The sequence below is a fragment of the Diceros bicornis genome, chromosome 4 (genome assembly GCF_020826845.1).
Source record: "Diceros bicornis minor isolate mBicDic1 chromosome 4, mDicBic1.mat.cur, whole genome shotgun sequence".
NCBI lineage: Eukaryota > Metazoa > Chordata > Mammalia > Perissodactyla > Rhinocerotidae > Diceros > Diceros bicornis.
Genome location: NC_080743.1, coordinates 6206270 through 6222084, shown reverse-complemented (window position 1 = coordinate 6222084; position 15815 = coordinate 6206270). Strand labels below are relative to the sequence as shown.

The window sequence follows — 15815 nt, the reverse complement described above, 5'->3', positions numbered from 1 at the left end:
GGTTGTAAATAGGAATCTCTGTTTAAACTCTGCCGAAATGAAAATTTGGGAGGGAGCAAATTCCACATGAAGAATTAATTCCAAATGGCCTATGAAGAGGTCAACTGGTTCACCACCTTTTGGGGCGCATTTCAGAACTGACCCTAACAGGCCCAGTGGGAAGCAGCTCTGTTCAATGATATGGTCTGTTACCAACAGCGGGTTAGTTAAGTGAATGATTGTGAGGCCTTATAAGGGAATGCTAGAGAGCTGTTGAAAAGCAGTGAGGCAAATCCATAGAGACTGATGTAGAAAGATCCCCAGTATGTATTACTGAGAGGCAGAAACAAGGGCAGATCCAAATACAGATGGTCATCCCAAATATAGGCTTGTATATGCAGTACGTTTTTTTCTGGAAGAACACGTGAAGAACTGCTAACAGCCTACATGTGGAGGAAGGGATAATGTCCATTTTATATCTTTCTGTGCAAGTATTATTTATATAACAAGAAATTAACTAGCTTCAAAAGTCATAACTTCCAGAAAAGCAACATTGCCAATCTCCTAAGGTCAAGAGAGAAGACCAGCTCCTAAAGCTTCCCAGGTAGACCTCACTCCTGCCAGCAGCTTGGGCCCCCACATCTCACGGTGGCTTTGCTATTCTTCCTGGACCTACTAGCTTTCGTGCAGGAATAAAAATGTGGCTTCTTTATGATAAATTCTCTGGAAGGAAAGCCAGCTGCCTATGAAATAAGGAGACAGTCAAGCTGGAAAAAATAAAAATAAAATTCTGAATAAATAAAAAATTAGAACATCAAATCTGGCAAATGACTTAGAGCTGCTATGTGAATAAGTGATCCGTGAAATCATTTGAGATAATCCTCCAGCCAGAATTTATTTTAATTGCTTTAGTCTTATAGTTATAAAATAATTATAGGTCATCAGGAGTTACTTAAATTGTATTATATGTTATCCATTTAAGGAGAAAATCATATGCTATGATGGTATTTGCCAATGTGGGGATTCCAAAGTTCTCCAGACACATTCCTTGAGCCCCCCAGGGTCTACATGATAGTACCGAAGTACCTTTATTGCTTTATGAAATGCTCTCTCTCCATATGAGTGAGCTCCTTGAGAGCCTAGTCCATTTTCTTCATTTCTTCAATTTGCTTGGACATAACATGTATTCAGTAACTGTGTGTGTGTGTGTGTGTGTGTGTGTGTAGATTTCTTTTCCTTCATTCAATTAATTTCACAAATATTAAGCACCTACGAAGGAGCAGCACTTCGTGTCTGTATGCACACGCACAGGCTCGTGTTCTCCGACATCTGAACGAGAAAGTCCCCTGCAGTTGTTTCCCACACGTACCGCAAAGTCGAGGCTGGGAATCGGAGTCCCGTTCCTTCCAGTATATCCTGTAATGGAGGATGCAGCCCATTTGCTCCTGGGCTGGAATTTCGTCCCATGAAATTAAAATGCTGCCCTTTTCCTCCGCGATGGCATTAATGTGGGGGCCACTCAGTGGGGCTGTAACGTAGAGCACAGCAGACTTTCGTCACCCTCCAAACCCAAATCATAGAACTACAGCAAAATTTGACCAAAGGTCGCAAGACTCACCTTTGTGCTTAGAGTTGCCTCGGGTGGAGCCACAGCCTCGCTGGTCCGCTGACAGCGCATGCACTTGGATTTCATAACAGGTGTAGGGCTTTATGTTCTCTGCAAGATAAGGGAGTTCGTGTAACAGGAGTGGCATCCCATGTGAGTCACTAAAGGGAGCCATTTTCCTGTCTGGTGCAGGTGCATTCAAGGCATTTCTTGCCTTGTCTTCGTTTGAAGATGGTTCCGGTACAGTCTGGACTGAGGGTAAAGGATGACTACGTCATCCCAGGTTCACCTCGTGGTGAACTAAGAAACAAACTTGAGTTTCTGTCCAGAGTCATCGTGATTAAGGAGACAAAAGCCATTCCAGTTCCAACAAGGATTTAAATAGAACCGCACAGACTGCTTTTGAAACAAAACTCACCTACAAGAAAAAACCTTGACTTCTACAAATAAATTATGTGCTGTTTACAGAAAAACGAGGCTGGTGTTTTGCAGGCATAGAACCTGAAAGGCTCTTCTAATTGCATAGATGCTTATCAGGATCTGACAGGGCAGTGCTGGAGGACACTCCAACTCTCGTTCTACCCCTCCTTCCCCTCACTTCTCCCACAGGTAGATCTCGATTGCTTCACAGCCTGGAAGATTCGGAAGATACCTGGGAATGTTAATACTCCTTCCTAGCTCTTGAAGTGCCACACTGCAATTTTCTGTCAGTCATGAAGTTTACATGAACCATCAATTTATGATGGTTCCATCAATGATTTTTCGACTTTACCACAGTGTGAAAGCAACATGCATTCAGTAGAAATCGTACTTCGAATTGTGATCTTTTCTGGGGCTAGCGGTATGCGGTGTGATCCTCTCTCATGATGCTGGGCAGGGGCAGGCCCGCAGCTCCCAGTCAGCCACTCGAACACGAGGGTGAACAACCAACACACTTAGACCTATTCTGTACCCATACAGCCATTCTCCTTTTCACTTTCAGGACAGTATTCAATTACATGAGATATTCAACACCCTATTATAAAATAGACTTTGCCCAACTGTAGGCTAATGTAAGTGTTCTGAGCACGTTTAAGGTAAGCTAGGCTGAGCTATGATGTTCAGTAGCTTAGGTGTATTAAACGCATTTTTGACTTACGATATTTTCCACTTAATGATGGGTTTATTGGGATGTAACGCCATGGTAGGTCAAGGAAGATCTATATTGGCAAGTCACTCTTCCTTGCCAAAACTCCTTATTTCCAAGAATCTCAGATTTCTACTTCCTCTAAAGAAAAGGCCCCTCACATAGGATACTGCCCATGACATATCTTTAAATTCCCAAAGAAAATTTAAAGGAAAAAGAGAGATAATCCCTACTAGGTAACTATAGTATCACGTGGTCAGAGTAAGGACTAGCTCCCATATTGTTTAATGTCCTGCCATAGGTAGGTCTGGTCTCCTATACTGACAATTGATTAGGGTTTAATATTTTTTTTGGGGGAAGAGGAATTTTCATCACAGAATAATTTACTAAGTAATATGTGGGGTTTTTTTTTGGTGAGGAAGATTGGCCCTGAGCTAACATCTGTTGCCAATCTTCCTCTTTTTGCTAGACGAAGATTCTCGCTGAGCTAACATCTATGCCAACCTTCCTCTGTTTTGTACATGGGACACTGCCACAGCATGGCTTGATGAGTGGTGTGTAGGTCCACGCCTGGGATCCAAACCCACAAACCCTGGGCCGCCGAAGCAGAGTGAGTGAACTTAAGCACTATGCCACTGGGCCAGCCCCAATTGTACGTGTTTTGTATGAAAATCCATTGTGCCTTAAATATTCCAGCAAGTAGGTAAGTATATAAAGCTCAGATGTGCAACTTCATGCCATGGGTGAGTTCTGATTCGTATTCATGAACCAAGTAAAATGGAGAAAAGGATGCAGTCAGCTTAGTTCAGTAATCTCAAGATTCTTCGTGGGTGGCATCCAGACCCAGAAGCCCAAAGGGCAACATGGAATATGAAATCACATTTCATTTGGGAGAGGCTTGTGCCTGGCTGTTCCGCCTCTAGTTGTGGAAGGGGCCGACCAACCACTGTGGAGCCACGTGGAGGTGTGGGAGTTCCAGATGAGCTCGTCGGGCAGATGGTTTCATTGCATTTTGCCATGCAAAATGGGATTTCAGGGCAGAGGCCTTGGGAACTGCTGCATCAGAAGCTGTGGGCTTCTTCCTCCACCCCCAGTGGAGGAGGGAAGAAAATGTGGCTCCATCACTATGCTGACATTTCCCTTCTCATAAAGAGCAGAGTCCTAGCAAGCTTGTTCCCTGGTTCTGACCTTAAGGACTCTTGTTTTACTGGCTAATTCTTTTACAAACAACCCCCTAATCATGTCTGCTCCCCACCCCCAAAATGCCTTAGCCCTGCTGCCCAGTGGATGCAGCCCACGCTCCTAAGATTTTCACTTCCTTTCTACAATCTGGCCCCAACTTCCTGGCTCGTTTCCCACTACCTACATGCATACATATACACCTGGCACCCTTGGGCGAAGGCTCTGTTTCCACCTTTATAAACCATCTCTTAGGTGAGTTATCTGCAGAAAGCTAATTTCCCCTATTACGTGTGGGAGAAGGCCAACAGTCAATGGTGAGTAACGAGGAGTCATCCCAGAAGAAGTGAGATGGGAGCATGCAGAAGAGGGGCCGCAAGTGGTCTGGGCATCAGGGCAGCTTTTCTACGCACCCTGATGTCTACATATCTGTAAAAGGAATGGCTCTTATGTCAGAACCATTTTCACTCAGACAGGACAGGACTGATGACCGTAGCCTGGGTCCCGCCAACCTAAAACCCAGGAGCTGGCTTGTGTTCTGGCCCCCCCCAAAACATCCCACTCTGCCCCAACCTGATGCTGGGAAAAGGCTGGTGAGGATCCGACGGCAATGAGTCCTCTTACTGACTGGAGAGGGCCATTTTGAATTCATGATAAGTATGAATTACTTAATTTTTTGTGTTTATTTCCAGAATGTAACATCAATACAAACTCATAGTTAACCAAGTGTTTTGAAGCAGGAGAACAATTTGCCCTAGCTCACACAGCCTAGTAAGTGATAAGGCCAGGACTCACACCCAGACAGTCTGGCTGCAGAACCAGCACTTTTAACCACTGTGCTGAACTTATACTTAAAAATGACATTAAGTTCTATCCAGTCATTTTAACGTATTTTCAGATGCTTTCTATCACTTGTTTGTAACCACTGACAGAATTGGATTTGAGGACTGGAGACACCAGTTATCATACAGAAAATTCTGGACTTATCATCACACAAATAATAAATAGCAGACTTGGGAATGAAAGCTCCTGGTTTCCTCACCTGTACAATGAGTACAACAACTCTTGCTGCATGTGATTGTTCTGAGAACTAAATGAACCACCAAATGTAGAGTGCCCGTCCCACTGACTGGTTACCACTTAGCGCTCAGCCATGCTTGGGGCCATTATTCATTCATCTTAGCCAGCACTGTGCCAGGCACAGGACTCTTCCTTAATGAAAGCTAGCGTTTTCAGGTGGTCAGTGGGTCAGTTGTGGCTGCAGTCCTCATGACTGTCCTGATGACTCTGGGTCATCACTGTCTTTCTTCTCACGCAGCCGCCTGTAACTGAAGGCCAGGTTCTGGGTTCCCACGTGCAATTTCCTCAAAAAATGTAAACCTAGTAACTCTCCAGAAGGAAGGTGAACATCTAAGTACCTGCAATCAGAGCAGACATGTTGGAGGGAGGACTCCGCAGCCAGTTTGGAGGGGTCTGCACGCCGCGCCCTGGATGGCGCTCCCCCCATTCCACCACGTACTCCTGGACAACAGGGGCAGCCTGGCTGGGAGGCTCCCACGTCACCATAATGTTGTCCGTGCCCTCTGAGTTTGCAGAGACCCGGCGAGGAGCCAGCAACCCTTCATGGGGAAAAGAGGGAGGGACAAAAACTAAATCAGAGTGGATCAAGATATAAAAAAACAACTCACCCCAGCAAAGTTTTAGGAAGAACCAATTGCTTTTTAAGGACTTTCAGGTCCACAGATTTGTTCATCCTACTGCTCAGATCTTGGAGAACTGGCATCAGTGCAGGGACCCTGGGTAGTGTTATTTGTAGAATTATTTTCCCCTTCATCTTCCATTTCACTTTCCATCTCTGTGTCCCCAAAGGCACCTGCTCTGGTGAATATAATATGCATCCTTCTAATCCACCTCCCATAACATTTATTTAGACATATATGTACCATTGAAAATTAGTGTTGCTTTGAGCTTGTGTGTTGTATTTTCACAAAACATTTTGGGAGTAAATCTAATGCTTTTTCTAACTTTTTTTTCACTCAACATTATGTGTCTGGGATATATCCATCCTGCTGCTATATGTAAATCCAGTTCATTCCTTCAGACTGCTGCCTCAACCCTTTTTTGGTCCAGTCTCCAAGTGACAAGGAGGAGGTTCCTTCCAACTCTTTGCTAATATAAACATGGATGCAACGAACATTCTCTTGCATGTCCTCATGTGTACCTGTGCAAGAGTGTCTCTGGATATATATGCACAGAATTGCTTGATTATAGAGTAAATTCACATATTATTTCACTAAATATGGCCAGATTGATCTCTCAAAGAGCCAATCAGTTGACACTCCAATGAGAAAAGCATGAGAGTTCTCTCATTTCCCCACTAACGCTTGGTATTTTCTGACTTTCTAATTATTACAAATCTGGTACATGTAAAGTGGTATATAATTGTGCTTTTATTTTCATTTTCTGATTTTTTATGAGGCTGAGCTTCTCTTCATATATTACTAGCTATCTGATTTTCCCCTTCTGTGAACTGCCTGTTCATATACTTTACTCATTTCTTCCGTTCAGTTTCCTGTCTTCTGTCTGATTTGCAGAAATAGCTTTTATATTCTAGATATTAATCACTTGTCAGTTTTCAACACTAAAAATATCTTCCTCCAGTCTTTCAATTCTCTGATAACTTTATGATGCATTTGTTGCACATAAATACTTACTTTGATGTAGGTAAATGCATAGTTTGTACATTTTTAGTTTTATTTATGAAATTCTTCTATCCTTGGGCCACAAAGATACTCAATACATTTTCTCCTGTTGACCTCTGGTTTTACCTTTCACATATAGGTTTTTAATCCAAATCTAGCTGAAAGGTTTTGTTTGTTTTGTTTTGTTTTAAGAGAATAAATTTTATTATTTTTTTCCACACAATGAGTCAACTTTTCCAAATGTGATTCCATCCCTAACATACATGAAGTTCCATATATTCATGGGCCTTTGTCTGGGTCAGCCTCTTCCCCAAAACACACTGTTCACCTTACTAGGCTTTGTGACATCTGACTGGTTGGTAAAGGCCTCTCCTCATTTTGCTCTTCTCTTTTTAAAGTGTTCGTGGATATTCATGAAACTTGATTCTTCCATATAGCTTTTAGAATCAGTTTATCAGAGTCTCCCAAAATTCCAGCTGGTATTTTTTATTGGAATTAAGTTACATTTATAGTTTAATTCAGGGAGAATTACTGCTGTTACAATGTTAAGTTGTTCCATTTGTAAATATGCTGTTTCATTGAAATTATTCAGCTCTCCTTTTTTATCTTTTAATGGAGCTTTAAAAATTCCTCCTTAAAGTTTTCATGCATTCTTTGTTAGGTCGATTCCTAGACATTTTCTACTTTTAATTTGCTATTTAAATGGCATCTTATTTTCTACCGCTTTTTCTACTATTAATTTGTATGTGTTATTCGTATTTCTGGAAAACCTGCTAAACTGTCTAATTATTTCAAATAATTTGTCTGTTGCCCTTGTTGAATTTTCCATGTAATAATCTTTTATCTGCACACTTAAAATGTCTCCTCTTCCCAATCTTTAAATTAAATCTCTTATTTCCTTTTTTTATCTTGTTGCTAACTTTAAAGAGAATGTGCCTATCTATCTTTATTAAGATGATATTTGCTGCATATTTTTGGTAGAAAGTCTTTAAAAACTAAAAAGTTTTCTTTCATTCATAGTTTTCAAATAGGTTTTATTTTTATAAAATACTGTTTATTTACTAAAAACTTTTTTTTAGTAAATACTTTTCTACATCTGTCAAGAACATATGCCTTTTTTTCTCTTTCAGTATTAATGTGATGAATTATATTGATACATTTTTCTGAGATTGATCCGTCTTTCTATTCTTGGGGTCAACCCTGCTTGATCATTCTGCACTACTTTTTTTTTTTTTTTTTGCAGACTTTTTAAAAATAGACTTACTTTTAGAGCAGTTTTAAGTTCACAGCAAAATGAGTGGAAGGTACAGAGATTTCCCATATTTCCCCTGCCCCCCGCCCTCCACAGCCTCCCCCATATCAGCATCCTGCACCAGACTGGTACATTCGGTAAATAAATAAAATAAAACTTGATAAATATTTTCAAGTATTTTTTTCCCTTTCATTTACTTTTTTCTCTTACTGGGCCTCCGTTTAAGTGGTTGTCATTTCTTCTCTTTCTGTTCTTTCAGTGTTTTAAGTATTCTCATTTTTCAGCTTCTTTCCCCATTTTTGATGCCTTTTGGAGAGTTTCTCACCCAATCTTCCACTCACTCATTCAGTCTTCAGTCCTTTCTGCTATCCAACCTATTGGCTGAGTTCTTTATTTCAACAAACTTTCCATACTGAATCTTTTTGGGGGCTTCTCTTTCTGACTCCTGTTTCTAGCATCCTCTCTGATCTTTCTCAGGGTACTCTTTATGTGGATTTTAAACTCGGTGCTTTCTGTTGTATTAGTTATATTTCCCAGAGTACAGGTTGTTTCATGTGCTGCCTTTCTTCCCCAGAACTTGTGCCTCTCAGATTTCCCCCGATTTCCTCCTCTGGGATCACGTTTTTTTGGACTGATGGGCAGCCGTGGCCTTTATATTTCTGTGGGGGGAGTGAAAGCTGAGCTGTGGCTCCTGCTTCTCCAGGTAAGGTTAGGTGGGAGGAGGAGCTCTTCAGGGGGGAGGCTCAGGCCAGACAGCCTGGAGTGATGCAGCCTGAGCCGCACCTGTCCCCAGGTTCCCATTAGGTGTACGAGGCACCTCCAGAACCTACCAGTGCCTCATGGCTGGCACTGCTCTTCATGGGGGGGGGGGGTCTCTCTTTTGTAGTGGCCAGGCCCATGAGGTGGGTGCAGGAGAAATCTCAAGGGCCAGCTAGCTCACAGGCACTCTGCTTGAAGCTCCCTCGCCCTAGTTAGGTGTTTGAGGTTACTCTGCCCGGCCCTCCAGACGTGCCTGCCCCATAGTAGAAATGCCCAGGCAATGATCATATCAGGGCGATACGGGCAGGAAAAAGGAGTGCACCCAGAAAGTGCTACCGTAGCCCTGCCCCTTCATCACGATTCCCCACTGCACAGGTGCTCAGCCACCCTCCCTCTCTCTCCTGTGCATCCTCAGGGCCCAGCCTGGTGGTGAGAGCTGGGAACCCGTGTACTGGCTGTCCTGTCAGGAGCTGGAATTCCCCAGCAGTACCTCCTTTATCTTCATTTGCTCTGGCATTGGATGTCCTGGCTATGCCCCGGGATTATGATTGTTTTGAGAATGGAATGTATTCATTCAGTAAATATTTATTGAGTACCTACTGTTCACAAGACCCTTTGCAGATAATAGGCTACAGCAGCCAAAGAGCTTTTCTAACCACTGCTTTCTGGGGCGTTGCTAAGCCAATCAGCTTGGCGTTGCCCGGCCTCTGAGTCACCACACTTGCCGGGGCCCAGCCTGGATTTCCTCCCCCACAGTGTTTGCCAGGGCACGTTCTCTCCTCAGAACTCTCCTAACAGCTCACCTGCTCTCTGTCACCTTCCAAAATTATTCCTTTAGCCTCAATCATTCAACTTCCCACCTCCCTTTTCACTGAGAGCTTCTGAAAAGAGTTACGAAGTTCATAAGGTATTTGGAAAAAGTGCCCACCTAAGAGACAGGTGGCCGGATTTTTCAGCCCAGCTCTGCCACTAACAGGATGTATGATCTTGGCTAAGTTACTCCAGCTCCTGGGGCCTCAGTCTCTGACATCGTGTGTGCCTCTGTGAATGACTGTACTGGCTTCTGACTCTTCCTGTAGTTTCTAGAATTCTTGAGCACAGGAACTAGTCTGAAATATTAAATACTTCTTACTTGTTGACCGGTGGGTTTAGCATACATTCAGTTTTCATTATAAACCAACAAAATCACTCTTGGGCTTCTTGATATGCAATACTGTGGCAGGTGCCTTTTACAATCAAGTTGTCCCTACTTTCCAAAATCAACATATCTCTGCCTGTTGGGGCATTATTTTTCCCTTCCTAGAAGAAAAGCTATATATGTAAGTAGTGTGAACATATATTGAAAGAGAGGGAGACATAAAGTCACAGTACACTATTCCTACAGATCATTCCGAATTTGTGTGAGACAAGACCACTCAAGGATGGGACCACGTGATTTGCCAGTGTGTCCTCCAGGTCACCCTGGGACGCACAATTACGTGTATTGGATGGTTCAAGTGTGTTCTTAGGAGAGGCAATAGGCTCTTCAGATTCCAAGAGTTCCAGGACCAGGACCCTCTTAGCTACAGCTCAGTTCTAGAGAACTGTTTCAATGGCCTACCTTACCTCCCCTGCACATTCATCCTTACTGAGCCTCATCCTTATTTAACAGCTTTCCATTCTGAGAGGAGGAAGTGTTCCTCTGATCTCTTTTTGCCACTGGATCCCATCATCTTCCAGCTCCCCAGGGGCTTCATTCCATTAATTATCCCTTCTCCCCTTTATCTTCAACTCTCCCCCACCCCAGTTCTTCTTTTCAACTTGGATGCCCACTCAGATCTCACTTTAAAATAACCCCTCACGCCCGCACGCCTGCGCTCCTTCACCTGGCTTAACACCAACTCGTCTCTCCATGCTGTGTTCACATGCCGCCTCCTCTCCGAGCCCACGCCTCGCTTCTCTCTGTTCCTGGAGCTCCCCGTGCATACAACTAGTCTCACACCTCACACTGCACAGAGTTTACCTGTTTATATGTCTGCCCCTCCCTCTTGACAACATACAACGGGAGGACCTTGACTGTCCATTTTACCTATTGCTAGTAAAGTCACCTTATATAGTACATGCTCAGTAAATTACTGTTGAATGAATAAAGTAGAGGCCAATTCTAAAATAATGAATGTGTCATTTGGAGAAGCTGTTACCAAATCTAAATAAAGAGCCTGGAATGGGCCCAGAAAATTCATGAGGCTTATATCCTCAAGGCCTGTCTGCTGTGAGGTTTGAAGAAGTAAGGCCTTTGGACATATTACATTTTAACAAGAGCAGGATACTACTCAGTGGTATGATTTCAATTTTCCCCCACAGAATTCCCTTTAAAAATTACCTTGGTAGTGCTTATCCATTGAAGAAAATTTTAAAAATACACAAAGCAAAAGGGAAGAAAAATCATCTGTGATCCATGATGCACACATGACCTCTGTTAACAGGTCCACGTACATTCTCCCAGATGTTTTTACTGTGCTAAAATGGATATTTGTGTAAATGTATGTTTAAAATGACCTCATCCCATGTATACTTTTTTTTTTAAAGTCAATTTGATTTCTTTTCTTCAACTTTGGTTGCTAACGCAGTCTCCTTAAAGGTTTTTTTTTTTTTTTCCCTTTTTCTCCCCAAAGCCCCAGTAGATAGTTGTATGTCATAGTTGCACATCCTTCTAGTTGCTGTATGTGGCACGTGGCCTCAGCATGGCCGGACAAGTGGTGCGTCGGTGCACACCCGGGATCCGAACCCGGGCTGCCAGCAGCGGAGTGCGCGCACCCAACCGCCAAGCCACGGGGCCGGCCCCCCATGTATACTTTTGAAAGCCTGCTTTTTCACTTATTATGTGCATCTGTCCATGTCGGTAAAAGCATGGCGACAGCATCACGCTAATGCTGGTGTGGGATTTAGGTGGGTGAGGGCCATCATATACTTAACCAGTCCATCCTCCAGGATCACATGTTTAGGCTGTGGGTGGTGTTTTACTATTACAAAAACTGTTTCAACAAACATCGTTGTGCTTACATTTTAAGCTCTTATCCTATTGTTTGCTGAGGATACATTTCTAATGGTAAAATTTCTTGGTCAAAAGGTACGTTCACATTGAAAGTTTGTTATGAATTGCCAAATTGGTCCTCAGGAAGTTGTGCCAATTTGCACACCCACGGCAGTGTACAAGAGTATCTTTTCCTCACACTCTCACTGACGTGGGTTACACTAATTCTTCTTACTCTTCCTTAGTCCCATTTAATATCTCATGTTTTTTCAAAATTTGCATCTCATTGATTGCTAGTCAGGCTGAACATATTATCATATCTTTCTTGTTTCTCTTATATTTATTTTTTGAGTTGCCAGTTCATATCCCCTGATCTCTTATTTACTTGAAAAAGTTAGATAGATAATCAATCTTCTTTTTGTCAAAAACGTGATACATACTTTTTCTTAAATTGCTATTTAAATATTAAAGCTTTATTTATGGTGTTTAAAAAATTTTTTTTCTATGCATAAAGTTTAAGCTTTTTTTCCCATCATTAATCTATCTTTTCCTTCAGGTTTCCGCCTTAGGCACCTGCCCCACAGGAGGCAGAGATTACCAGAAGCCTACCAAATCCCCCCTCCTCATCTTCCTCAGCAAGGGAACACTGCCGCCTGAAATCTCTTTCTGAGCAGCTGGGTGTGGCCAGGTGACCAGCTAGACTCAATGACTGTAGGTGTGTTGTGCACCTGGGGCAAAGCTCCTCAAGAGTGAGGGGTGAGCCCTTCTCCCTTCCTTCTTCTTTTCTGCCACCTAGAAGGGAATTGCTGGAGCTCCTGCAGCCACCTTGGACCGTTGCCATCTTGAGGATGGAAGCCAACTTGGCAGAGGGAACAGAGAGAAGGATCCTGGAGTCCCAATGATGTCACGAAGCTGTCACACCAGCCCTGAGCTGTCTACCCCTAAACTTCTTGTACGTGAGAGAATAAATAAGTCACTGTAGTCAGGCCTCTGGTAAGAGCAACCCTTATTCCTAAGAGCAATTCCTAACTCACATACCAACCCAAGGTTATATCAATATTTACTTGTATTTTCTTCTAGTTATTTTCATCTACTCTATTATCTCTGTGTTTATAGCTATATGGTTGAAAAGATATATAACTGAGATTTAACAGTGTATAAAAATAATCATGTTTTGGTAGAAGCTTCTTCAAAATGATGACTGCTGGACTCACATGTAGATAAAGTTGTTACACTGAATTTTAAGGAAGAATCTAATTACAGTTTTATTCTATGAGGCATTTTTGGAAAAAGGCCAATGATCTTGACATGGAATCCTTTTATAATTCAGATCTTGAGAAACAGCATTAATATCCATTTTCTTGACTAATCATGGGTTTTTATCCTGAGAAGTTAGTTCTCAGAGGATGCAACTATAAAATACATATGGCTAGTTGGGAGGTTTTCAATGTAGATAATTGTCTACAGATCTAAATTTGTGTAATAAAGAGTTGTAGTATAAAAATTTTACTATAATTTCATTACAGCCAGAATTTCATTTTAATGCTATTGGTTTTAAAATACGTTTTGATTGTAGGTATAAAATGTTTTTTCTAGAACTTGAAAACACATATTATTCTCGCTTCTGGAAAAGTTAGCCAGCTATTAGTGTTTAGTTTAATGTAACTCATATTTCCTAACTAACATTTATTCAGCACCTGCTATGTATTAGTCTCTGTATTTAATCGCACGTTGACCTGCAAAGCAAGTAATACAATCCCTACTTTAGAGAGGAGGAAACTGAAGCTTAAAGGTTCACTTGTCCAAGGTCCAAGGCCACTCACAGGCTGAGTGGAGAAGACAGCCTCTGAAGGCTGTTGACTCCAAAGTCTAAATGCCTGTGCTACTCCTGCCAGGCCCTGGGCTGAGCCTGCGGGCTCAGTAAGGGGGGATGAGTAAGACACAGTTCCCACAGGCAATATTACGGAAAAGTTGGTACTTACCTGCCCCACACAGGTCCGATATATTAACATGAGTGGGCAGAGAGCTGCCTTTTGAGTTCGCTGCAGACACAGCCACTGCCCAGTTCCCAGTTCTGGGAATGACCCAGGTCCAGGAGGTGTGTTCTGTGATGTTCTGTAGTGTGGCTGTCGCCCCTTCCACCTCCTGCAAGGTCACCCGATAGTGGAGGATTTTTCCTCTTGCCTCTGATACACTCAGATTCTGCAACAAAACACGTCCACTTACTGTGTGCTCTCAAGGAAGGTCACTGGATGCTCTGCGCCTGGACCTCACGGCCCCGCGCAGCAGGAGGCCACACCTGAGTGACCTTTTTACTTACGTCTTCTCATCTCCTCCACTGCACACTTTTATGCCTCTGCCCACCCCCACCAGTTGGGAAAAAAAAGTCAGTGAACATTTTTTAAAGCTAATTCTCAAAAACATTTCTTTTCTTGCTTCAAAATGAAACTTCCTAACAGAAGAAAACTTGGTTCCATCGAATGGAACAAGAGTGGGATCTGAACCCAGAAGATCTGGCTTTGTGGTCCAGCTCCACCTGGGGCGAGGCACTCAGCCCCTCTGAAGCGCCATTTCTAAGTTTGTGAAACACTCACACACACACACACGTATAACTTTGTGTATAGAAAGTGCAAAGCTGCCCACAAAATCACAAACAAGATTTTCAAGAGCTGAACTAGTAAAATTCACACTTAGTGAGTTGGATTAGCTGTCTGTGCTAGAAATGAAGACTTGATAAACGTGTGACTAACGGGGTTTGGAACTGCAAAAATTCCAACTGAGATCATTTGGGAGTAATCCCAGAAAGTAAGCAGAAAACGAATTACTTGTCTTGTAACCCAGTTTGGATAAGGACCATGGGAAACAGAAGCAACGGGGAGGGAGCGCTGCCAAGGCCAGCACTGGCTGTGCCCGTCCACGCCTCACACTGAGGGGGAGGCTTAGCTCACCAGACCGGAGCATTATAGTCTTCTTGGCAAGGCTGCTCCTTCCTTGGGGTCCCGAGTAGCCTCATGCGGCTGAAAGACACCCTTTGGGTTTGGCAAGTGCCCCTTTCTCTGATTCCCTACTCCCTAAGCAATCTTCTAATAATTTGGTTTCCTACGTAGTTTATCTGTCAGGAGAAGCTGGACTAACATGACCATCTGGTTCAGTTAAAACTTGCATTTTTCACTTTAAGGTAATAAACTGGCCTTCTGATTATAATTTCCCTTCCGAAATAATCAGCATACCGAGCGGGAATGTTTCTGTCTGCTGACTCAGGCCTTCTGGGGGCCCGACAGCTGCACGTCTCCCTGTAAATCAATCTGTGAACATCCAGCTTTTGATATTGCCGGTTCTGGGAGCTGGAGTAATGCAGGTCCCGGCCTAGGTGCCCTCCCCAGTCTACAAGGCCCCAGACGGATCTTACACCGTGCTCAGTGCACCAGGTGAACGCCACGTTCTGAGGGCTCTGTCGGGAGCACATTCGGCCTTGCCCTAGAAGACGGCTTTGTGTCCTGGCAAGAACCAAGAAAGTTAGCATTTCACATGCCCATCACAGCTGGTCTCATAGGCCTGTTGTGTGGCTGAAAATGAGTGAGTACTTTTGAAATTGTGGTGTTCTGAACTGCTATTAATAAGCACGCCTTTTGTCATAGGAGGAAAAACAGGAGACATTAAAGCAAAAGCTGGCTATGGCAGACCACTCCCTCGGCTATCTCTCACTCTCCTTCCCTGTCTGTCTCCTCTGTGGGTCCAGAGGTAGGTCTATTACCCCATGCCCACCCCATGCATCCCCCCCAAGGCTCTCCCCAAGAGTTAACTGGGTTCACAAAGCCCCCCATTCTTGCCAGGGACCCAAAGGTCTCCAGTTTCACCCTGACAACAGAGCCCTAACTGGAGAAGACACCTTGCCAACCAGCCTCCATTCCCTCCTTCTTGTCATCCTTCACAGTCACCTCCAGAATCTCATTCACTCCTACGGCACAGTGCTGAACGAAGGGGGAATGGCAAGTCATCCAGGGTCCGATGAACTTGCCTAGTGTCTGCTGTGGAAATCCAGCAGATCACAGATCTAGGAAACAGAGGCATGGATCTGAAAGATGAGGGACAGTTCCCAGAGGGTAATGAAGGGCTGGACCCATACCCTTGCATTTCACCTCCATATCCCATATTTTAGAGTTGAAAATATGAAAATATCAGTGAGAAAGTGTCTTGAC

General features: G+C 43.3%; 1 protein-coding gene across 1 annotated transcript in view; it reads right to left on the bottom strand.

Moving 5' to 3' along the window:
- Nucleotides 1–15815, bottom strand: part of IL12RB2 (interleukin 12 receptor subunit beta 2) — a 63682-nt gene that overhangs the window by 14397 nt on the left and 33470 nt on the right. Inside the window, exons 9-12 of the mRNA XM_058540318.1 lie at nucleotides 13599–13818; nucleotides 5309–5509; nucleotides 1598–1696; nucleotides 1349–1507 (exon numbers count right to left, since the gene is read on the bottom strand). Coding sequence (XP_058396301.1) covers nucleotides 1349–1507; nucleotides 1598–1696; nucleotides 5309–5509; nucleotides 13599–13818 — 679 coding nt within the window. The remainder of the gene's footprint in view (nucleotides 1–1348; nucleotides 1508–1597; nucleotides 1697–5308; nucleotides 5510–13598; nucleotides 13819–15815) is intronic.